Here is a 25,217-nt window from a genome sequence, read left to right on the forward strand (position 1 = left end):
AATGTTCATAGTCAGGAAATCATGACTATCTGTTGATCAACGAGCTAGTCAACTAGAGGCTCACTAGGGACGTGTTGTGGTATATATATTCACACATGTATTACGATTTCCGGATAACACAATTATAGCATGAACAATAGACAATTATCATGAACAAGGAAATATAATAATAACCATTTTATTATTGACTCTAGGGCATATTTCCAACAGCTACCTACCAGCGCATGATTCAAACATGCCTGAAAAAGCAAATAGGAAAAACAGTCAAAGCATACGTGGACGACGTGGTCATCAAAACAAGCGCATGAAGCTCTTTCCACCTGTCAGACTTTTGATTGCGTTGACGAGTGCATAAAGCTTAACACTTTGCATCAACTTTAATAAAGGATTGTGTGCATCACTATGATGTACAGGCCTATGGTTTGGACCTCCTTTTGAAGGAAAAAAAACTGGATGGACCCCTGAGTGAAAACAAGACTTGTGAAGCTAGCATCGGCACCGCTAACAAAATGAGTACCTACCTCTATATGAGCGTTTGGATGTACATGCTGTGAGGATTTTGTAGCCACCAACAATCTTAGCACGAAATCGACAAAATCTGCAAGCTGAAGGGGAAGACTTGCTTGGTCACCGAGTCCAAACCTACTACTGCACATGTATGCATAGTCGCCGCTGACTACAACTTGTTTCTAGTGTGGGTGCTACAAGTGGAGTAGCCCTGGCAACGGGACAAAACTGACAACGCGTATCCTTGCGCGTCCGTCCGAGGCAACGAGACAGAGCGCAGTCAGTGTAGAAGCCCAAAAGACCCACCCAAGTCCTAACAAAACAAGTCTTCCTGCACACCGCGTCTTCATCAGTGTCGAAACCTCCAACGAAGCTGCTGCTCTGCTTTCTCGGTCGTCCAACCTCTTTGATTCTGGCCATATATATACGGATTGCAGCCTTGCGGCGAAGAGCACTCTGCTTCTCATCCACTGCAAGCTCCACGCCTCCACCTCCACACACAAAGAGACGCAGCAGCCAGCTTAATATGACGCAGAAGATCGTGATCGCGGTGCAGATGGCGAGCAGCAGGTGCCGGTCCAAGGCGCTGGCGCTGGTGGCGGCCACGCCGGGAGTGGACTCGGTGGCGCTCGCCGGGGACGGCAAGGACCAGGTGGTGGTCGTCGGCCACGGCGTCGACTCCGTCAAACTCGCCAGCGCGCTGCGCAGGAAGGTCGGCCACGCGCAGCTGCTGCAGGTTGGCGACGCCAAGAAGGAGGACGGGACGAAGCCGCCGGCCGCCGTGGTCGAATACTACCCGTACGGCTACTACTACCCGTCGCAACCGGCGCCGGTCAACTTCTTCTACGAGCAGCAGCACTACCCTGCTGTTGCTGCCGTGGAGGCGTACGGGTACCCATGCTCGCGGCCGGAGCCGGGCACCTGCTCAGTAATGTAGAGCACATCACATGCTGATAGTGATAGGGTAGTAGCTTGATTACTTGTATAGACTTTTACCTGCGACCCGCAGCTGAAACAGCAGAGTTTCTGACAAAAAACAAGCGGACCGTCAGCATGACAAATCCGGTTTCGAGTCCAACAAAATCTGTCACGCGCCCGAAAAATGAATATGAGTTATACAACATGGCGCGTGACAAATCTTCTGCTAACTCCGTAATCGGCAGGCGTCACCTCTCAACCTCACCGCTGGTCTATTCAGATGTGTGTAGACGGGGAAACAAAGTAATCAAGTTTGCTAAAAGTTTGAGATTGGCAAAGAATTCTACCAATTTTAGATGTTTCAGCTGCCAAGCTCACACGTTATTACCTCAAATGTTCTTTGTAATACTAAGATTGAAGATGAATAGATTGGAAGTTTTTTCCGCAAAAAAAAAAACTCACACGTTATGGAGATAGAAGGATGGTTCACAGGTGTCTTGTCATGCAGGTATGCAACATCACACTGCAGGATGAATGTGTCGCTATTGCTTCAAGATGCTTCTAACTGGACCTGCAAGAATATGCTGGCATGTCTCGTGCTCGTAGTATGATCACACCACACCACATTTCTTGTCTTGTACTTCCGCCGTCTCAAAATAACTGTCTGAACTTTTATAACCAATTAATTGAAAGATGTTGTTATTCGTTAAGGTTATCATGAAAATAATTAGAAGGAAGCTGGATAAAATAAAATCTACCTCGGATGACTGTTTCTTAGGGGTCTTTATGAGAAAATCATACTTAAGGTCATGGTGAAAGAAACTACAGATATATTGTTAGCAGGGAAAGACCACAAATCTTGGATATCAATCCTTGACTCCAACAGTCCAACTCTTGAACATTTGGTGAAGGTGTGCGAAAATCATATTCATTGTTGTACATAGGGAAATGAGTTTGCTTTTCTTTTATCAACACCGAAAAGAGCCCTGCCTCAAGGCCAGTTCATTTCACCTCTCAATTCTCCAGAATCTGATTATGCGAATCTGTCCACAAAATCATCTGCCGGCTTGGTGAAGACTGGGCCAGGCGGAGAGGAGACGGGCGAGCGGGCGCGGTGAAGACACTCCACCACAACACCAATGCACTGGCATGTAATTTGCCGGGAGAAACCCCTTAAGAGGGCAGATAAACTGCCGGGAGAGCAATTCTCCCGACAGATAGAACTGCCACAAGAACGGCTGCCGGGGATTACTTTCCCCGGCAGATAAACTTTTCCCGACAGTTTCACTGCCCCCACACATGTATTTCCCGGCAGTTAGTTTTCTCCCGGCAGATTGGCCATGGCACAAAAACTGCAGTTATCGGCAGTTATGCCATCACGTTGATTTCGCTAGCAAAAGCAAATTGATGTGGGCAACAAATCGCTAATTCAATATGCATTCACTTTGTTCAGGCAATCAAGACAAATGACACTATTTATACATAATTTACAAATGGGGCTCATCCTAAAACTTAAACTTCATCGATAAACATAACGACCAAATACATATGTTTCTAGAAACGACCATATATAAGTATGTTGTGCAACAAAAGGAAAATTATATATGTTTTTGGATGTGACACGCGACCAAAATGAGCATATGGTGGCTTCTATGCTAAACAAGCAACCAAAATTAGCTTTCCCCATGGTTGTAATGTTCCCAACACCACGAGGCCCTAATCATTCAAAATGCTAATAGTTTTTTTTTCTCGAATATGCACGAGTGTGCATATCATATATTAAAGAAGAAAGGCAAAGAGTGCCTCCACCATAGTTACAGGGTTCTTATTACATGCTAATCCTCCTCACTCACCCACCTCTCTACCCAAAAATGCTAATTGTTTACTGCTTTAACTTCCGCTAGCCTCTCGCTCTTGTGCTTCAGCATTGTCTCCTTCTCTTCCTTTTTCTATTCTTTTTCCTGGAAAGATAAATTTATGGCACATTGGGATTGACACATTAGATGTGAAGTAGATAAGCATGTAACTGAAAATTGCAGTTTTTCCCATGCATATTTGATACATAAATAAACTCAATTAGACCATAAGTCAAGCTGCATGTATGCACAGACGAAGATAACAAATTTTGCAGACAAAGGAAGGTAAGAATCTGGCATGAACTTTTCTACACATTGTGCTGCAACTTAAGCATATGTTCTTTTTTCATTTGTATGCAGTATATTTAACGGTTGAAACAACTACTGATGTTGATATTGGTGCCATCGTAAAAGTATCTATGTGAATAGTTCATCTTAACATGTAAATGTATCTATGAAAGAACTCCATTTTTTCTGCTACCGCTCTGTTTCCTTGCATCATTCTGGAACATGGTTCCTAGATATTCTCAAAAGGGGATGATATTCTTTGCAAGTCCTTGTCATAAATATCTTTTCTTACCTGGAGATGATGCTTTGACTGCATATGTTGAGACCAGGCTGCACAAAGGCCTCCATGTTGAATTGGCTCAATGAACCACATCTGTCTTTATGCAGCAATTGCCCATTGGCTAAGTTTCTGCATTGCTGCAGATGCCTGTAAGAACATACCAATCTTACACAGATTCAGCATTCAGCAGACCAATAAAATTACAGTAGCTGAAACATGTGCAAAAGCAAAGTATAGTCAGAAGTTCATGATATATGTACAATTTAGATCATGGTAGATTGTATCTAGAGGGAGCTGAGCGAGCAGCGGCCGGAGCATGAAGGTGGCTCTCGAGGAAAAGGATCGGAGAGAGCTCCTTCCATCGTCGAAGAACAGAACACACAGCAGACCTGAGTTTTTGCAAAGAGAGCCTTGGCTCAGTAGTTGGGTTTGCGGTTGTGCATCCCAACAACCCGAGTTCAATTCCTAGAATCAACAGGTGATGCACAGGGGTTTTCCCCCCGTTTATCTCTATTCCTAATGTCTGAGTTGGTGAATAGTATCCAAGGTTTATTTTCGCTGGTTTTTTTCCGTCATCCCCCACCCCATCGAACGATACCTCCACCAGTTAATCCCACCTCACCAATTTTTTCCTCTCCCCTGCAAAACCGATGGACATAAAACCAAGGAGAAAAACAACACAAAAAAAACACGCTTTCCTAATCTACCCCTCACCATGCTTTCCTAATGTATCTATCTAATCTAATCAATCTATCAATTTATATTCAAAACAGATCTTTCCCTTGCACGCTTTCCTTCATTGTTTGGGTGAGGAGAGGAAAAAAATCAATCAATCCATATTCAAAACAGATCTTTCCCTGGCATATTCAAAACAGATTGCAGCCTTGCATCGAAGGGCACTCTGCTTCCAACCCACTGCAAGCTCCACCTCCACACACAACCAGACGCGGCAGCCAGCTTAATATGACGCAGAGGATCGTGATCGCAGTGCAGATGGCGAGCAGCAGGTGCCGGTCCAAAGCGCTGGCGCTGGTGGCGGCCACGCCGGGGGTGGACTTGGTGGCGCTGGCCGGGGACGGCAAGGACCAGGTGGTGGTCGTCGGCCACGGGGTCGACTCCGTCAAGCTCACCAGCGCTCTGCGCAGGAAGGTCGGCCACGCGGAGCTGGTGCAGGTCGGCGACGTCAAGAAGGAGGACGGGAAGAAGCCGGCGCGGCCGTGGTCGAATACTACCCGTACGGCTGCTACTACCCATCGCAACCGGCGCCGGTCAACTTCTTCTACGAGCAGCAGCACTCCGCCGTCGAGGCGTACGGGTACCCATGCTCGCGGCCGGAGCCGGGCACATGTTCGGTAATGTAGAGCACATCACATGCTGATAGGGTAGCGCGTTGATTACTTGTATGGACTTTTGCCGGTCGTACTTGACGATCGAGAGCTCGGCACCTCTCAAGTTTTCATGGTGGTATCGGACTTTGAGGAAGGAGTATCTACTAAGGTTCAGCTAGCTGCTGTGTCGAGTTTCAGTTAGTTAAGCTTCCTTCGATTTCGGGTCTTGTGTTCTCAAAGAGCAGAGTTTCTGACAAAAAAACAAGCGGACCGTCAGCATGACAAGTCCGGTTTCGAGTCCAACAAAAATCTGTCACGCGCCCGGAAAATGAATATGATTTATACGACATGGGGCGTGACAAAATCTTCTGCTCAACTCCGTAATCGGCAGGCGGCAGCCCTCAATTCAGATGGTTACAACAAATCTGTATAATGGTAACGGTTATCTGGAGACGGGGAAACAAAGTAATCGCGTTTGCTAGAAGTTTGAGATTGGCAAAGAATTTTACCAATTCTAAATATTTCAGTTGCCAAGCTCACACGCTATTACTTCTAGTATTCTCTATACTACCAAGATTGAAGATGAATAGTTTGAAAGTTTCTCCCGTAAAAAAAGAAGAAGCTCACACGTTATGGAGAAAGAAGGATGGTTCACAGGTGTCTTGTCATGGAGGTATGCAACATCACACTGCAGGATGAATGTGTCGCTATTTCTTCAAGATGCTTCGAACCGGATCTGCAAGAATATGCTGGCCTGTCTCGTGCTCGTAGTATGATCACACCACACCACATTTCTTGTCTTGTAGCATGATCGTCAGGGGCAATATATACCAGAATGGCCAAGCACTTTGCAAAAATTAAAAATGATGGCCAGGAACGAGTGCTTTGCTTAATAGTGGAAAACAGCCGTGCTGCAAACGACTAACACTACAGGTAGTTGCAGAGGTGCTAAGCTCCGTGCGAGAGCAATTTCATCATTCTAAATTAAAAAAAACATGTTGCTGTTTGAACTATTATAACCAATTAATTGGAAAGATGTTGTTATTCAAGGTTATCATGAAAATAACTAGATGCAAGCTGGATAAAATAAAATCTACCTGGGATGACTTTTTCTTAGGATATGAGAAGATCATACTTAAGGTCATGGTGAAAGAAACCACAGATATATTGTTAGCAGGGAAAGACCACAAATCCTGGATATCAATCATTGACTCCAACAATCCAACTCTTGGAACATTTGTTGAAGGTGTGGGAGAATCATATTCATTGTTGTACATAGGGAAATAAGTTTACATTTTTTTAATTAGCACCTAAAAGAGCCCTGCCTCAAGGCCAGTTCGTTTTATCTCTTAATTTTCCAGAACCTGATTTTGTGAATCTGCCCACAAAATCGTTTGCCGGCTTGGTGAAGACTGGGCCGGGCGGAAAGGAGACGGGCGGGCAGGTACGCTAACCTGGCGTACGGGATGATGCGGCGAAGTAGGGTGATTGCTGCAAACGAATTTGACAGCGGTAGGTCAGGGTCGCCGGTTAGAGGCGGGAACTGTAGCTCGAGGGCTCACGCGGTTGGTACGGTGAGACGAACGTGAGGGGGAGCGGATCGGGAGAGATGTTAGGGTGTGTTTTCGGCCTCTGTTAGTCTAGACCGAGTAATAATTTCGATGTAAATTGGTTGTCAAATAGGGGTAGTAGTTCAAAACGAACTGGCTTTGAGGGATCGCCCACTTCTTTACTCATATACAACAGAACTACATAAAAATTTATACCACAAAACTCACGTGCAGCATCACTATTTATAATAAACTTTGATACTTGTTTAAAAGTCTTTTCTTAATTACAGACTTACAGTCGTAGCTAATTGCTATGGTAAGTTAAATTACATTTTTCTTTACAATTTTCAATATAATATGGCTTAAAAATATTTAAATCAATCCACTTAAATGTGCTAATATCAGAACAGGAAAATTACATGCCTTTTTGAATTAATTTATGAATCTTGCAGTAATATAGGTATATGTATGTGTGGTTTACTATCCTAATAAACAATTATAAATATTGTGGTGTAAAAATGTATTTGATAGGCATGTTTATAATTAGATATATCTAAATAGAAAAGTCTGGAGTACACAAGATGTTTAGAAGAAGCTTTCTACTTAATAATTGACACGTGTTTTATTCATTTTTACTGATCAACTGATTCTAATGTAATATCATGGGTTCAATAATTTTAGAAGTATCACACCGTCGTTCCATGTTGAACTAACAGTAACTCTTCATCCCGCGGCCTGGTTGAAGAGGCCCTTTTCGTCCACGTATAGGCTGAATAGTGACTCTTTATTTGCACACAAGCTCAAGAGGCACTCTTCACTCCAAGCCCACGGATGACACGGATTATGATGCGCGCGACCAATGACAACAATAGGGTGAGGCACAATGTTTACAAGGTTAGGAATATCTAGATGAATAGATGGATGAGAGTAATTGAAAAATTTCTCACCGAGCACGATGTAGGCTTGTGAGTTGTGACGGGCGATGTACATTGAAAGGCAAAATTTAGGCCCTATTCAGAATCGATCCGCTCCGCGGAGTTGTGCAGCTCGGTTTTGGCAGCTCCGTCAAAGTGAGCTACAGTCTCGTCCGCTCCGGGAGCGGAGTTAGAGGAGCGGAGATGAACCGAACACTCCCTTATTTTCCACGATGCACAATTCAAGTTTGGTCTAAATAAAATTTCTCGTCATTGATACGGTCCTGATGGCATGGCAGGGACACGAGTTTGCCTTAGCTTACTGTAGGTGTAGTCCTTTTGTTTCGGGTCCGAAGCAAAGGAAGATTGCGTCATGACCATACACGAAAAGGGCATCTTTGGCCCATAAGCAGATGAACAGTCGCTCTTCGTTCGACATGGGACCGATGAAGTGATACTTTTGAATTTTTTTAATCAGGACCATAATTTTGATATTGCGTAAAAAACATTATAACAAAATTCCAATAACTGAATTGACCACTCAATGCAAACGACACTTCTAAAGCTACCAAGAGCATTTTTTGCGAGGGGAAAAAACTTTAATTACTCAAGGAGGCCTCTCGGCTTTAACCAAGTTTACAAGAAAGTCCGGTCCTCCTGCGAACCAGACTGCCGTATGTGGGGTGCTACGGCCATATGCGGCCAACTCATGACTCGCGGTATTCTGCCAACGGCTACACTGCACGAATACAAGCTCTCTAGCATGACGGCGTGCTAAGCTGCTAATCTCTTCGACGAGAGAGCAGTGTTGTGACATGTCTGTTGTTGGTGCTTTGAGCATCGCGACCGCCTCCCGCAGCTGACACGTAGCGGAGCGGATCTCAAAGCAACAAGGCCAGTCCCAAATCCCGTTTTCTTCTTCAGTGCCGACGCTCCGCCCTACCCTCCGGTGCTCGCTGCTAGATCCGCCGCAACTCTCTTCCCCCTTTGTCGTAGAAGGGCAGCTGCTCCGCCCCTGCTCTATTTTCCGCCCATGGCTGTGCTTCTCGGCAGGTCGGAAGCTCGCCCCGGCTTTCCGTCCACGCTCACCGATGCCTCCACTGCATGCACCATCGACTCCGGCTTCAAGTTCCGTACTGTCGCCGAGTACACTGTCTTCGTCAAGGCGACTAAGTCGTAGCAGCGAGTGCCATGGAGCCTGGTGATGAAAACTATTGTAATCTTAATTTAGGATCTCTGAAGTACAGTACATAGGAAGTACTCCCTCTGTAAACTAATATAAGAGCATTTAGATCACTAGTTTAGTATTCTAAACGCTCTTATATTAATTTACGGAGGGAGTATGACAGAGGGGATCCTGTTCCGATGGATGATGATACTTTCGGATTTGAGTGCTAGAAGATGCGGCCGTAATTTGTGGTTTTGCTATCTGCTGCAACTCTTTGGAGGGTCAATTACATCGATTTTCTACCAATTTTGTGGTTGTGAAATTAAGCAATCAAAGATTCTGGGAGAAAAAGTCACGCCTAGGATCTGAACCTGTGTAGTGTGCCCGTTAAGAATGCGCCGGTGCAAGCGGGGACATCGATGAGGGAGGCCATGAAACGCAACAAGCAGAGTTGTGCCGCCACGGGAGAGCTGTCGGGCCGCAGAGGAGGATGGTCGTGGACGGCGGGGGAGAGTAGACGGCACCGGAGACAGGAGATTTCAGTACTTATTGCTGGGAATCAGAGGATAAGTACCCCCAATTGCTTTGAGATCCGTTCCGCTACGTGTCAGCTGCGGGAGGCGGTCTCACCATCGCGACTATACGACCTGGTCGTACAGGATTCTTTTCCGAATTTAGCCACCTCTGACGAAGCTGCTACTCTGCTTTCTCGCTATATAGTACTCCTATATACTAGAAGCATACACGTGCTTTGCCGCGCCGGGTTTTTCATGGCTGAGAAATTTACATGTAGCGGAACTGATGTTAGTTGTAGAGAATGATTTGGTGCATCGATGATTGATTGATCGTGCACTAGGCACATATATATAGGTACAAGGGGTGCGATCGGTATCTTGTCTCCTAATATATACGTATATACAGAGGGAGACATATACTACAGGTACTACAAACATGACCCATACCTACGTACATGTACACATGTTCACCCCCCCCCCCCCCCCTCCCTGCAGTCGAAGCGTCGCCGGAGACGCAAAGACTGGACCGAAAGCCCTCGAAAGTCGAGGTAGGTAGTCCCTTCGTCATCACATCGGCGAACTGCTGACCGGTGGGCACATGTAGAACACGAACACGACCAAGTGCGACCTGCTCCCGGACGAAGTGGATGTCGAGCTCGATGTGCTTCGTCCGTCGGTGATGGACAGGGTTGGTAGCAAGGTACACCGCGGAGACGTTATCACAGAAGACGAGCGTCGCCTTGGTGACCTCACAGAGCAACTCCTGAAGTAGCTGACGTAGCCAGGAACACTCCGCGACGGCGTTGGCCACAGCCTGATACTTGGCCTCAGCGCTCGATCGTGATACCGTGGGTTGTCGTTTAGACGACCACGACATCAGAGAGGGCCCGAGGTAGACACAGTAGCCGGAAGTGGAGCATCGAGTGTTGGGACAACCAACCCAGTCGGCGTCGGAGTAGGCGACAAGGCTGGTGTCCGGCGAGGCCGTCAGGGTGAGCCCCATGGCTGTGGTGCCACGTATGTACCGAAGTATACGTTTCACGAGAGCCCAATGAGTGTCATGCGGAGCGTGCATGTGAAGGCACACCTGCTGGACAGCATACTGAATGTCCGGACGCGTCAGTGTGAGATACTGAAGCGCATCGACGATGGAGCGGTAGAAGGGAGCGTCGGACGCCGGAGAGCCCTCGACGACGGACACCTTAGCCTTTGTATCGACAGGCGTGGAAGCAGGCTTGCAGTTAAGCATGCCCGCTCGCTCCAGAAGCTCATAGGCATACTTCTGTTGGTGCAGAAAGAAGTCAGTAGCCCGGCGCATGACCTCAATGCCGAGGAAGTAGTGGAGAGCCCCCAAGTCCTTGAGGGCGAACTCAGTGCCGAGGCGAGCTGTGATCTGCTGAAGAAGCGCTGGTGAGGACGCAGTGAGGATGATGTCGTCGACGTACAGTAGGAGGTACGCGGTGGCGGGGCCCTGGTGGTAGACAAACAGGGAGGCATCGGACCGTGTGGACCGGAACCCCTACTGCTGGAGGAAGGCCGCGATCCGCTGGTACCAGGCCCGAGCCACCTGCTTCAACCTGTATACGGAACGGGAGAGCAAGCACACATGGTCCGGATAGGCGGCGTCGACGAAACCAGTCGACTGCTGACAGAACACCTGCTCGTCGAGATGGCCATGCAAGAAAGCATTAGACACATCGAGCTGGTGAACAGGCCAAGCGCGAGAAACAGCAAGCTGGAGAACAACGCGAATCGTGCCCGGTTTAACGACCAGGGCGAAGGTGTCGGTGAAGTCCACACCGGCGCGCTGGCGAAAGCCGCACACCACCCAACGTGCCTTGTAGCGCTCGAGAGAACCGTCGGGGCGAGTCTTGTGGCGAAAAACCCACTTGCCAGTGATGACATTGGCACGTGGTGGCCGTGGGACAAGTTGCCACGTACAGTTGCGCTGCAGGGCGTCAAACTCCTCATGCATCGCAGCTAGCCAGTTCGGATCCCGAAGGGCTGCGCGAGCGGAGGTGGGGAGCGGGGATGGTGTTGAGGTAGAAGTCGCGCACGCATACTCGTTCGATGGGTAGCGCGTGCTGGGACACAGCGTCCCAGTCCGAGCCCGAGTAACCACACAGGTGAGGGGGGCAGCCACGGTGGCGGGGGCCATGGCGGGTGTCGCGGCGACCGGGGCCATGGCAGGGGCCGAGGCGGGAGCCGCGTCAGGAGCGGCCGCGAGAGCTGCAGCGGTGCCGGCCGAGGGGCCGCACGGGGGCCGCAGCGACAGGGGCCGCGGTGGGGGCCGCGATGGGGGCGGCTGAGGAGGCCGTTGCGTCGGGGGCCACGGCAGGAGCCACAGCGCCAGGGGCCGCCGACGCGGGGAGCGCGGGTAGGGCCGGACCCGGGGCGCGGCTGGGCGGTCCGCTAGAGGTGGTGGCAGGGACGAACCGCGCCGCAGAAGACTTCGAAGGTGACGGTACCTGCTGAAACGGGAACACGAGCTCATCAAAGTACACATGCCGCAAAGTGAAAACGCGGTGGGAGACTGGATCATAGCACCGGTAACCTTTGGTGTTGGGAGGATAGCCAAGAAAGATGCAAGGGAGGGACCGGGGCGCGAGTTTATGAGGAGCAGTGGACGCGGTGCTAGGGTAACAGAGACACCCAAAAATGCGAAGACCATCATAAGATGGAACCGCACCGAAGAGGAGCTGGTGAGGGGTGTAGTTCCAGCGGGAACAACAGGGGCGAATGTTAATGAGTAGGCTAGCGGTCGCGAGTGCATCCGGCCAGAACCGAGGAGGCACGTAGGAGTGGAAGAGCAGCGTGCGGACACAGTCATTCAGCGTGCGAAGGACGCGCTCGGCGCGACCATTCTGTTGAGACGTGTAGGGGCAGGTGAGGCGAAAGATGGTGTCGTGGAACTCAAGTAAATTGCGGACGGAGACGTTATCAAACTCCTTGCCATTGTCAGTTTGCAAGGCGAGAATAGGACGACCGAACTGTGTGGTGACATATGAATAAAAAGCGGTGAGTGTGGCAAGAGCGTTGGACTTGCGACGAAGAGGGAAGGTCCACATATAATGAGTAAAGTCATCCAATATCACCAGATAATATAAATAGCCCGTGTTGCTGGCAACCGGGGACGTCCAAACATCACTATGCAATAACTGAAACGGAAAGGTGGAAATGTTTGTAGACTCGCTAAAGGGAAGACAAACGTGCTTGCCAAGACGGCAAGCCTCACAAGTGTGGTCGTCGACCTTATTACATGAAAAGGAAAAACTCTGAAAAATCTGACGCATAATGGTGGAGTTGGGATGACCAAGACGGGCATGCCAAAGATCAACACTGGTGGCGAAGGCGGCGGGGTGACGGGTGGTGGTGGCGCCGGAGGGATGCACTGGGTAAAGCTCGTCCGGGCTATCACATCGGTGGAGCACCATCCGTGTACGGGCGTCCTTCACAGAAAAACCGATATCGTCAAATTCGACAGTTATAGGATTCTCACGAGCAAGGCGACAAACGGAAATGAGATTAGTGACTAAGTTAGGAGACACAAGAACATTAGACATATGCACATGAGTGGAAGTAGAAGGAAAAGACATATGACCAACGTGAGAAATGGGTAGAGAGGAACCGTTACCAACGGTGATACGAGTGGGAGTATGAACGAGAGTGGCAGACGTAAGGTTACCGGGATGAGCAGTCATGTGAGCAATGGCGCCCGAGTCCATGTACGAGTCACCACTGCCACCATAGGAGCTCGGTGACGGTGCGGAGTGCAGTGCGGCGAGCAAGGCCGGGTCCCACGGCGGTGGCACCTGAGGAGAGTAGGACCCCCCGTAGGCCAGCGCGGGAGCAGCCCTGAAGGCCGGAGCGGCGGCGGCGCCGTAGGTGGGCGCGGCCCCATAAGCCGGCGCGACGGCGGCGCCATAGGCCGGCGCGGACCCGTAGGCGGGCGCTGGCGGGAGGGCGGCACCATAGCCGCTGTAAGGAGTGGCGTTCTGCGCGGCGAAGAGGGCCTGGTGACCCGCCGGGCGGGGTCCAAGGATGCTCGGAGCCGGAGCCCGAGGGACCGGCATGGAGTACGCGTGGATGACGCCTGTCCACGGGTTGGTGCCGTACATCCATGGGGGAGTCACCTGCTGCTGCGGGAGTCACCTGCTGCTGCTGCTGACGAGCCCCCCTCCCCCCCGGCGCCTGTTGCTGCTTGCGGCTGCCCACGCGGCGGTTGCCGCGGCGCCCGCCACCCTGCTGCTGGGGGCAGCGGGAGGGGCCGGAGGCGCGGGCGGTAGGGGGAAGTTCCCCGGAGGTGCGGGGGGCGGCGGCTGCTGGCGCGGCGCGGGTGGGGCGGCCGATGGAGGGGCGCCACCTGAGGTGTCGACGGCGAGGGCGTGGTGCTGCACGCGCTTCTTGACTCCCTTCATCCGGCGCTCCTCCAACCTCAAGTACGCCACAAACTTGGGGAAGGAGGGCTCCGGCATCAGGGTGAGGTTGGAGGCGGCATTGCCGAAGTCCTCGTTGAGGCCGGCGGTGAGCGTGCTGAGGAGGAGGTCGTCGTCCACCTTGGCTCCAATGTCACGGAGCTCATCCGCCAACGTCTTCAGGCGACGGCAGTAGTCATAAATGGACTGTTCATCCTGGTGACAGTCAAAAAATTCCTGCTGCAAAAAAACACGGCGCTGAAGCTTGTTGTCGGTGAAGAGGCCGTTCAGCTTGACCCACAGGGCGCAGGCGGCGTCGCCGACGCTCACGACCGTGTGGAACAAGTCCTTCAAGATGGTGGTGAAGAACCACCGGATGATCGTGGCGTCGATCGCGGTTCACTCGGCGTCATTCACCATGGCGCGGGAGTCCACATTGCCATCCACGTGGTCCACGAGATTGTTCTCGCGGAAGAGCAGCGTGAAGTACGTCTTCCACGCGAAGTACGTGGAGTTGGAGGCGTCGAGGATGACGGGGACGCATGCGTGGACGTTGATGTCGTGGATTTCGGCGGGGTCGACGGCGAAGGGGTTGGAGTAGGTGGAGGCGTTGGACGACATGGCGGCGGGGTGGTGGGGAGGCGGCGGCGGCGCGGCTGCAGAGAAGCGGCGCGGTGGCAGGAGGCAGGCGGCGCGGCCGGGTGAGGCGGCGCAGCGTCGGGAGGAGGCGCGCGGAGGAGGGAGGGCACGCGGGGAGGAGAGGCGGAGGCGGCGGCGGCGGCGGCGGCCTGAGGCGGCGGCTAGGGTTAGCGAAAGCAGGGAGATCGACTTGCGATAGATACCATGTAGAGAATGATTTGGTGCATCGATGATTGATTGATCGTGCACTAGGCACATATATATGTGTACAAGGGGTGCGACCGGTATCTTGTCTCCTAAGATACACGTAAATACAGAGGGAGACAGATACTACAGATACTGCATACAGGACCCATACCTACGTACATGTACACATGTTCAACATTAGTCATTGGCAGCCTCATTGGTTGCAGTACCGTGTGTGAGGTTTTAGTTTTCTAGGTGCCGTTGTGCAACGACGGTTCGATATTATATTCTCAGCATACAATTTACCAAGGCTAATCTTCTCCGTGTCATCCTTCAGTGACTGGGGGATTTCATTACCTCATCTATAAACTTCTCCTTATTTGGAACCATGAAGTTCCTCATTACAGATGGAGTCATATGATTTTCATGGCGTCCTTTACAGCAAAAAACTCAGAAAGACAACATCAACACCAACAACATCATTTGCAATATTCTTGAGGCTTCCAATGAGATTTGCTTTCTTCTAGCTGCATAAGAAATGTATGTGCTCGTGCATAATGACAATTATGGTTTTGTGGGATTCATATCCGATTAACCTAACATTTAGAGGATTTCAAATAACAAAAATCTTCAGAAGGACGTGGAGTAGCAATTGCAATGGCATCACAAGAACCCCAAATATCAGACTTGTTTCCATTCAAGTGGTCATAGAACACCTTAAGTCGCTTACTGAAGTTCTCTAGATTGATTGTATAGGCTCTTCCGAGCCTGACTTGGCTTTACCAATATCTGTCATCTTTACTAAGAACTGCATATTAACCAAGTGAACTGCAGGAAAATTGATCCATAGTTTGTAATCATTAGACATTTACCACTTTATAATAAAAGCTAATGCAGTGGACATGCAAAAAATATTTTAAAATCTATGAAGATGCCTAGCAAAACAAGTGAGGTGATAATGCAGAACATTAATGCTTATCACATTTTTATATCCTGTCAATAAAGAGTGCAAACTGATTCAGTTATTCTGAATAGGATACAGGAGAAACAAGAAACATTGGTCTTGTATCATCCGGACAATACCACATTGGTTCGCATGGAAAATCATTTGTTTCGATATAAAATGGTATATATTCCTTCTCTGCCTAAGCTAATCTTATAATCTAGTAATATGATGTCCTGCACATAGTCCTGCAGAACATTAGATGATATTTTGCATGACGGGTGACCAATGGACTACAACCATTATCCTTTCATTCATTACTTAAATATATTTCAAAAATACAGAGTTGCACGCACACATAAAGGCATGTCCAAGGATAGAACATTTTTTAGGGAAATGCAACAGCGGGACACTTATGTACATATCGCAAACATAATTATAACATACACAGTGCATAACCCATTATATATATTGATGCTAAAATAAAAAAACAGTATAATCCAGAAACATTGAAGAAGTACCTTAATTATGATCATTAATAGTGAATATCTCAGCGTTCAAACGGTTTCCTATTCTCAGAGCTTCTCATGTAAAACAGAAAATCTTCAAAAGGGGATCAAATTATCATGTTTAAGCCTAGCTGGATACTCTCTTTTTGGTATATCCATGTTTTCCTTAGTCAAATCATTTTGTATATGTTGTAGACAGACACAAAAACATATCGTTTTTAACTCATGCTTACCCTAAGCCTTCTTACCAATTTTATTGTTCCTTTGGATTGAAATATTTGGCTTATCCTGATCATTTTTCTACTTTATTTCAAATTGTTCAAAATTGCCACGAGCGTAGTAGTGATAGTGATTCGGTTGCTTCATAGGGACCACAGTTCATTTCTCTAGGGTAGATCCCTTTATCACTAAGGCGATTGTTAGGAAAGCGGAGAGGCTGGAATCTGCTCACCATACAATTGTGTACCTGCAAGCACTATCTATTTGTGGAGCATGAACAATGTTATATAGAGCACACAATGATATAAAAACCCATAAGTCTACATTATGCATGTGATCCAAAAAATAAAGTTGAAATAAATTATCCAATATTTTGAACACTAAATAAACCTATATTTGTCCAGCATATATTATACAAAGTTTTTAATATGAAGGTCTGGTCTTCCACCAGTCCTTGACAACCATGACAAGGAAAGGAGATCAAATTCTTGCTTCTTGTCATTGTACCATTCTACTCATACCACAAGACAGAGTAGTCCGAAGCCTTGAATCATACATGTATCTTGTTAAATCTGTAAAGTATGCCTTTTGGTGCAATCAATCATTCGCATGGATAGACAACAAATTTACAGTGAGAACACATTCAGCAATATGAACTTCTCTGGTCTATATCCATAAAAAAAATGAAAATAGCATCCTAAGCCCTCTCAATTCCCACCAACAAAATGCAACAAATATTCAATCATGACCTAGCCTAATTAACAAATTCAGAACATACATGGAGAAAGAATAGACAGTAACAGTTCAAAACTTAATCATTCAGAAATCATAAAATATTTAATCATATATGCAACTTGGCAAGAGATTAGTTTGTTTGGAATACCTCTTGTTGTGTTATCGCTAATTTAGCATCCCCTGTCAGTAATTGCTTTCTTCAAGTAGCATCAGAACATCCCGTTGTGAGAATAGTATTGACTGGTTTAAAACCAACACATTCTTGGCGAAATAAGACATATTTCTTCTGTGGACAATTAGCACACACACACACATGAACCAAAAGTCAGCTCCATCTTCTTGCAAGACAGAAGAGAAGACCTTGAGGAAATGAAATAGCCAGCAGCCCAGCACCATGTTGATACCATAGGACGATAATGGAAGGACAGGAAAAGTAAACTGGAATACTTACCTTGAAATCCATATCTCATCCGGCTACAGCCACCCCTAACCATTTGTAGTCCGGCACCACACCTTGGCTAGGTACAACCCCCCACATAAAACGTATAAAGGGTAATATAGACTTTTGACATGGTATACCCACTTTGTACTTGTATACGCTCTGCATACCCCCAGACTGGGCCGGCCCAAGAAGGTGCCCGCAGTAGCGCTCGCACCTACTACAACGCTATGATCGCTAAAACTAATAATTAAGAGCGACCTCGCATGGATTCGAACTCTGCACCTCAACCTTACAAAAAGCACCTACTTACCAGTCAACCCAACAGACTTTTATATGAAGTAAAGAGCGTACCGCTTTAAGAATTAACTCCAACGCAGAATCCGGGCAGTTTTCGGATTTTTCATCTTCTCTTGGAAATTGTGAATTTTTTTTAAAAAAAGCGAGTAATGTTTGAAATCCAGCGATTGTTTCAAGAACTCTAACAAACTTTGAAAAATCAAAAAAAAAATAAAACCTTGACTTTTTTGACAGGAACCATTTTTTAAAATCCTAAATATTTATGAAAAAACGAGGAAAATTTTGGAACTTAGAGAACAAAACTTGTTAAGGGGAACATTTTGGAAATTCTGAACAATTTTTCAAAAGCGCTAAAAGTATAAGTAATTCCCAAACATTTTTTGAGTTTTGAGAAAAAATTGAAAACAGGAATAATTTTAACATTCTGAAAAGTTTCTAGAAAACAATAACCTTTTCTGAAATTCTTGTATATTTTTGGAATTTACGAAAAAAATATTAAAACACGAGCATTTTTATGAATTTTCTAAAAACTCAATTTTTTTGGGAAACCGCAAGCAATTTTTAAAAAACCGAACATTTTTTTAAAGTTTCAAACATTATGAGAAAACATGAACATTATTAGAGTTTTGAGAAAAATTGTGAACAGAAAGAATTTAACATTCAGAACAATTTCTAGACAAAAATAACATTTTTCGAAAATCCTGTACATTTTTTGAATTTGTGAATACAATTGAAAACAAAGACTTTTTAAAATGCTGAACAACTTTTTAAAATCACGAACCAATTTTGAATTTTCCAAAAAAAACATTGAAATCACAAATAGTTTTTATAAAGGTAAATAAATTTGAAAAGAAAATAAAAAATGAAAAAGGGAACATGAAAGAATTTGAAAAGGTCAGAAGGGTCCGTATGAGGGCACATTTTTTCGGCATCATCAAATAACCTCATTTTTCTCGTGAGCTTATATGACCAATTCAATGAACCATGCCAATTTATTTGAGTTTTCGACTTTTTTGCATTTTCTAGAGTTTTGTGAGTGAGCAATACTTGATAAATGGCCAGACGTGACAAAACTTGCATATGATGTGTGACTACTATGAGCATGCTCATCTGCTGGCAAAAGATAGGTCATTTCATGGATGTCCAAAAATAAACCATATTCAACAGATAGTGTTCACGCAGGAGAGAAGGGTTCGTATGAGAGTACACAAACATTTTGTGAAATTCCAGATTTTTTTAAATTTGTATTGAGAAAAGAATCTGGTATTCTAAAGAAATTTTCAAATTTTTGAACAGGTTTCAAAAAGAATAATAAAGTTCAAGAAGGAGAAAATCAATTAACGAAAAAGAGAAGAATAACATAAAATTAAGAGAAGAAAAAAATGCTTAGGCCCTAGAAAATAAAAGAAGTTCCAAAAAATATTCGCAAATATGAAAAAATGCTGGCAAATTTAAAAAAAAGTGTTCACATCTTCACCATGTGCATGCCCACCAGTTGACCAAAGTTGATGTCCTTTTTTGAATGTCCAAAAAAATAGCATGTTCAACCTAAGGTGTCCAGATAGGCGAGAAGGCTCCGTTGAGAGCACGTTGTTTCTCAACATCCGTTAAATGACTTCATTTTTTATTGACTTGTATGATCAATTCAAGGCACCATGCCAAGTTGTTTTGGATTTCTACAAATTTTGCAATTTCTGGATTTTCCTTAGTAAAAAGAGGGCGATAAATGGCCGGATGTGACGCAACTTGCATATGGTGTCGGAAATAATTCGAACCTGGCATGGATGCCTACCATGAGAATGCCCACCTGCTTGTAAAAGTTGGGGTCATTTCATCCATGTCCGAAAAATAGACCATGTTCAACGGAGGTGCTCGGGGAGCCCAGAAGGGGCCGTAATGAGAGCATGTTTTTTTGACATCTTCAAATGACTCCAATTCTTTCCCATAATCTTAAATGGCCAATTCAAGGCACCATGCCAAGTTGTTTGAGGTTTTAACAATTCTTGCATTTTCTGGAGTTTTCTCGATGAAAAATGGCTGATACGTGCTTGGACGTGATGCAACTTGTTACTTGCATATAGTGTCAAAATTTGTTCAAACCATGGCATGCCCACCTACTGGCAATAGTTGGATCATTTCACGCATGTCCAAAAAATAGACCATGTTCAACGGGGGTTGTTCGGGTACGCGAGATGGGTCTGTATGAGAGCTCGTTTTTTTCGGCATCGTGAAATGACCCAAAAAATTCCATGAGTTTATATAACCAATTCAAGGCACAATGCCAAGTTGTTTGAGTTTTTGATTTTTTTTGCAATTTATGGAGTTTTCTCGATGAAAAATGGACGACAAATGGCCGAACGTGACGCAACTTGCGTATGGTGTCGGAAATCGTTCAAACCTGGCATGATTGCATGCCATGGGCATGCCTACCTACTGGCAAAAGTTGGGGTCATTTCATGCATGTCTAAAAGTATACCATGTTCAATGGAGGTTGTTCGGGTAGGTCACATGGGATCCGTTTGAGAGTACATTCTTTGGCATCTTCAAATGACCCCAATTTTTTTCATGAGCTTTTATGACCAATTCAAGGCACCATCTCAAATTGTTTGAGTTTTCGACAATTCTTGCATTTTTTGGAGTTTTCTTGGTGAAAATGACCAATAAGTCATGCAACTTGCATAAGGTGTCGGAATCGTTCAAATCTGGCATAGATGCCTACCATGCGCATGCCCATCTGCTAGCAAAAATTAGAGTGGTCTCAAGAATGTCCAAAACTAGACCATGTTCAACGGAAGGTCCCCGTGTAGGCCAAAAGGCTCTGTCTAGGAGCACGTTGTTTGTCGACATCTTCAGTTGTTGTATGGGGTTGACATTTTAGTTTTTAGGTTTGCTAACCAATATTGTAAAATGAATGAATGGTACAAAACCAAATTTTTGGTTTCTACCACCTGGATAAGCGATGGCATCGCTCCGACCGGGCGCCTGTTGGGCCGGCCCAAGAGTTCGCAGATTTGAATAAAGTTCATCGATGCTGAAAAAATGTTGACGAATTTGATTTTTTTTGCAGCATTAAAAAAAATCACCCAAAAAGTTCGAGAAAATGAGAAAGTTCAAGAATTTGTTTTTTAAATTCCCACAAATGAAAAAAATGGAAAAGAAAAAATCCAGAATAAAACAAAACAAAATCCGGTGTTAAAACACATGAATTTTTTCCCGAAAATTCACAAAGTTACATTAGCCACATATAAGAAGCCAAAAAAATTAAGTGTTCAACAATTTTTTTCAAAATGTTAGTCCTGAAGTTTGCACACTCCCCATATTTCTTTAAAAGTGTTCAAATGTTGCTTGGAAAAAATGTTCTAAACATTTTGAACTAACATATCTCCTTAATTTTTTTTGAAATGTTCATGCTTGTAAAAAACATTATTCATTTTTTTAAATGTTCATGCTTTTATGAAAAATGACATTTTCAAAATGAGTTCAAGTGGTTTACAAAAAGTTGGATTATGAAACATTATTCAATTTTTAAAAATTCATTCATAATTTCCTTTGTGTTACTCCCTCCACTAAGGTTTATCGGGTCTGAGAGGCACCAAAACTTGTACCATGTTTACTAGGCTGCTGCATAGTTTATCAAAAAAAAAAAAATAGGCTGCTGCATTTAAGCACGTCCCTTCATTCCCTCGTCTCCCTATGAAAGCTAGCGCATGGGTCTTCTTGATTGGATCAGGCAGTAGCCATTGCATGCACATGTTAGTTAATAGGCCTAATTAATAACGGTGATTAGTTGAGATTTATTTCCAATTTCTTCTGTGCGTTTTTCGTGGCCTTCCCATATCGGCTCATAGGCCCGATAAATCCGTCCGGAGAGGTTCTTAAGTTTGCACTCTCATAATTATTCACAAACATTAGTCGGCTCAATTGGTGAGTGACTAAACTTCATGTGTAAGAGGTCTGTGGTTCAATTCTTAGCAGCGGCATGTATTTTGTGAATTTATACATCTCGGGTCACGCTCCTTGCAGCCTTTTATCAATGAATTTATACATCTCGGGTCACGCTCCTTGCAGCCTTTTATCAATGGGCCGGCCCAGTCGAGGGGTGTCTCCAACGCCATATAGTATTTTAAAAAAGACCATCCTACCCGGTACGAAGAAATCTCATGCGTTGATGTGTTTAGGGGGGTTGTACCGAAGAAAAAGTGTTTCGTGAAGAGCTCTTTTACAGTACCCTGCAATGAATATGAGCCGTCTATTCTCGAAATCAAAGGGTGGTGGTCGATCTATACTGCTCAACTAGGCGACTGCCATCGCCAGCAGTACCGATGACACCGGACGCTCCGCGTGCAGCAGTATACTTTTTGTGAGGGTAATTTAGGGAGAGAAAAACTAGCCGGCTCGACCAAGCGAACCTGTTCGTTCGCTTCCCTTTTCATGCTGCCCCATGCATGCGCCCGCAGGCTAGGATTCCGGCGGCCGCCTCGTCGCCTTCACACTCTCGGCCGTGCTTGTGGAACGAAGCTGCTACGCCACCGACCATGCTCGTCGACCGCGGCACGCGCTCACGGCCTAACTCGTCTTGACGAGGATTCTTCTTCCTCCCTTCCTCTGTGCCGGCGACCACCGTGGCATCTCGTCTTCCTCCGCGTCCCCTTCCTTGGCATGCTGGTGGACCAAGCGCTCAGAGGTACGGTCCAGGTCATCCGCTCGCGGAGGGTGGTGGCGGGAGCGCGCTGGGAAAGAGGGACGCGGTGGCGAGTTCGACGACGGTGGAGCGGGCTGGTTGGCTACGTCGAGTTGGCGGCTGCGGCGGGTAGTGCAACGGCCGATGCCTCAACCAGGGCGAACAGAACGGCCGATTGCTGATGGGTTAGCGTTATCTTAGAAAACGGGAAAATGACTAGAACTACCCCCACGGAATCAGCGGTAGATGATTGTATACTGTTACCTCCCATCTTTAACAGTATAGGGTACCATAAAAAACCTCTTCGTGAAACCCTCGTCTGCTTGCAGTATAGAATAGATTTACGGCAAGCTGCCAAATTCTCCAAAGCAAATTGAGGCAAAGTGACACCACTACATATGTTGGTAAAGCATTTACCTAAGTTATGGAAAATTCATAATTCATCAGTTATTTTAGATAATACTAAAAAACAAGATAGAGTAAGATACATAAGTGTAAAAGAAAGTGGATTCATCAGATGATACATGAGTCCCTAATTCCGAATCAAGAGATTTGTTGTGGAATTTGTCAAAATCCAATTCAAATATCTCAACGTAAAAGGAAAATCGTTTCACTTTGAAAGGAAAGCTAGCTATATGAGATCGAAATCACTCTATCTACGATATTCATTGCACCATGATTGAAGGACAATGAGGGGCAGGTTATATTCCCTTTCTTCTGATCGATTGAGCTCAAAGGCCCATAAGAGGAGGGAGAATCTGGTTGATTTTCCAGGGAATGATTATATGGATTTCAAGGAGGATATTGTTACCTTCATCAGATTGATTGATAACTGGTCGTCGATTGACAACTACTGCTTTTTCCAGTGAGAAAGGAAGGAGGAAGGGGATCTCAACAAGCCATGGATATATAAGGTAGCCACAAACATCCAGGATTAGGCCACTATGTACCCCCAGCGTATTGCTGCAACCTGGTGCTCAACAACGCTAGCGACAGAGGATGATTCGCATGTGTGGCAAGCAACATCGGAGAAGAGCGGAGACGTGGCCGACCAAACCAATCAGTCAACGCCGCCGAAACGAAGACACACTGCAACCAACCATTAGACTCGGCTGACAAACCAGCTAATGGCGACGAACCAAGCCTCACGAATCCACCCCTTCCCTAACCCCATCCCCAAACACCACAGATCCATCAAATCTTGGAGCCCCTCCCTTCTCACCCCAACCCTCAACCGAAAGCAGCAGTCGGGAAAACACGACCGCCGGTGGCTTCTCCACCTTCCCCAAATCGCCTCTTCTCTTTCCCGAAGATGCGCAGGCGCAAGACGGGCGGTGAAATTGTTACCGACCAACATGGTGTACGCAGAGCTGAACCGACACGGAGGAAGTCGCAAGCTAGGGGCTGACCTACGGCCCCATGGTGCGATATCACGTTGACCAGCGTGGTCCACATCGGGGAAAAAACGTAGAAGCGCTGGGAGGGCTCGATTTCTTGGGAGCTTAGTAACTGCAGCCTTGCCTTGCATCGAAGGGCACTCTGCTTCTCATCCACTGCAACTGCAAGCTCCACCTCCACACACAACCAGACGCAGCAGCCAGCTAAATATGACGCAGAAGATCGTGATCGCGGTGCAGATGGCGAGCAGCAGGTGCCGGTCCAAGGCGCTGGCGCTGGTGGCGGCCACGCCCGGAGTGGATTCGGCGGCGCTGGCGGGAGACAGGAAGGACCAGCTGGTGGTCGTCGGCCACGGCGTCGACTCCGTCAAGCTCACCAGCGCGCTGCGTAGGAAGGTCGGCCACGCGCAGCTGGTGCAGGTCGTCGATGTCAAGAAGGAGGACGGGAAGAAGCCGCCTGCCGCCGTGGTCGAATGCTACGCGCACTCCGGGTACTCCTACCCGTACGGCTACTACTACCCATCGCAACCGGCGGCGGTGAACGTCTTCTACGAGCTGCAGCACTACCCTGCTGTTGCCGCCGTCGAGGCGTACGGGTACCCGTGCTCGCGGCCCGAGCCGGGCACCTGTTCGGTAATGTAGATATGGAAGGAGGAATTTGTTGGTTAATCCTGTCGCGTGTATCTACTACAGTAGTGTTCAGCCTAAGCTATAGGGTCGAATTTCAGTTAGTTAAGCTGGCATCAATTTCAGGTCTTGTGTTTGCTTAGATCCTATTCCTATGTAATCGCCTGTGACCTGCAGCTCAAAGCCTCAAAGGGCAGAGTTTCTAACAAGCAGACCGTCGGCATGACAAGTCCGGTCTCCACTTTGCAGTCCAGCAAAATCTGTCACGCGCCCAAAAAATGGACAACATGGCGGTGTTCCCACAAATATTCTGCTCAAATCCGCAATCGGCTTCCGGAACCGAGATCTCGAGCGGTCTGTTCTGATGGTTCCAACAAATCTGATCCTGCAGGGGTTAACACTCAGACAGCAGAGATCGTCCACGTCCAGTGCGTTCTCCTTTCCTGTGGTATGATGAAAGTCCCCCAACAGAAATCCAGTTCTGATAAAGCAACCGAGGAAACAAAATAATGGATATAGCTAGATGTTTGAGATTGGCAGAGATTTCAGATGTTTCAGCTGCCAAGCTATCACGTCATGGAGAAGGAAGATGGTGCACAGGTGTGTTATCATGCAGCTATGCGACATCACACTGCAGGATGAATGTGCCGCTGTTTCTTCAGGATGCTTCGAACCTGCTATGCAAGAATATGTTTGCATGTCTCGTGCTCCTGTTATGATCACACCACACTACATTTCTTGCCTTGTAGCATGATCTTCAGGGGCACTATATACCAGAATGGGCAAGAGTTTCACACGCACAA

The 25,217-nt window shown here is 46.7% G+C and overlaps 2 protein-coding genes and 1 pseudogene across 2 annotated transcripts; all 3 read left to right on the forward strand.

The window, feature by feature from the left end:
- Nucleotides 1-973: 973 nt before the first annotated feature.
- On the forward strand, nt 974-1,763 carry LOC123107129 (disease resistance protein Pik-1). The gene has a single exon (XM_044529140.1). The coding sequence runs from the start codon at nt 1,034-1,036 to the stop codon at nt 1,442-1,444; it is 411 nt and encodes a 136-aa protein (XP_044385075.1). The 5' UTR covers nt 974-1,033; the 3' UTR covers nt 1,445-1,763.
- Nucleotides 1,764-4,812: 3,049 nt separating this feature from the next.
- Nucleotides 4,813-5,210, forward strand: LOC123077166 (disease resistance protein Pik-1-like; annotated as a pseudogene).
- Nucleotides 5,211-23,714: 18,504 nt separating this feature from the next.
- Nucleotides 23,715-24,429, forward strand: LOC123077178 (heavy metal-associated isoprenylated plant protein 47). The gene has a single exon (XM_044499395.1). The coding sequence runs from the start codon at nt 23,998-24,000 to the stop codon at nt 24,427-24,429; it is 432 nt and encodes a 143-aa protein (XP_044355330.1). The 5' UTR covers nt 23,715-23,997.
- The last annotated feature ends 788 nt before the right edge of the window (nt 24,430-25,217 follow it).

Source organism: Triticum aestivum, chromosome 1B (genome assembly GCF_018294505.1).
Source record: "Triticum aestivum cultivar Chinese Spring chromosome 1B, IWGSC CS RefSeq v2.1, whole genome shotgun sequence".
NCBI classification, from domain to species: domain Eukaryota; kingdom Viridiplantae; phylum Streptophyta; class Magnoliopsida; order Poales; family Poaceae; genus Triticum; species Triticum aestivum.

What these genes read in the sequence shown, in the direction of transcription:
- LOC123077178 (XM_044499395.1), top strand. Translation starts at nt 23,998, where the DNA reads ATGACGCAGAAGATCGTGATCGCGGTGCAGATGGCGAGCAGCAGGTGC.
- LOC123107129 (XM_044529140.1), top strand. Translation starts at nt 1,034, where the DNA reads ATGACGCAGAAGATCGTGATCGCGGTGCAGATGGCGAGCAGCAGGTGC.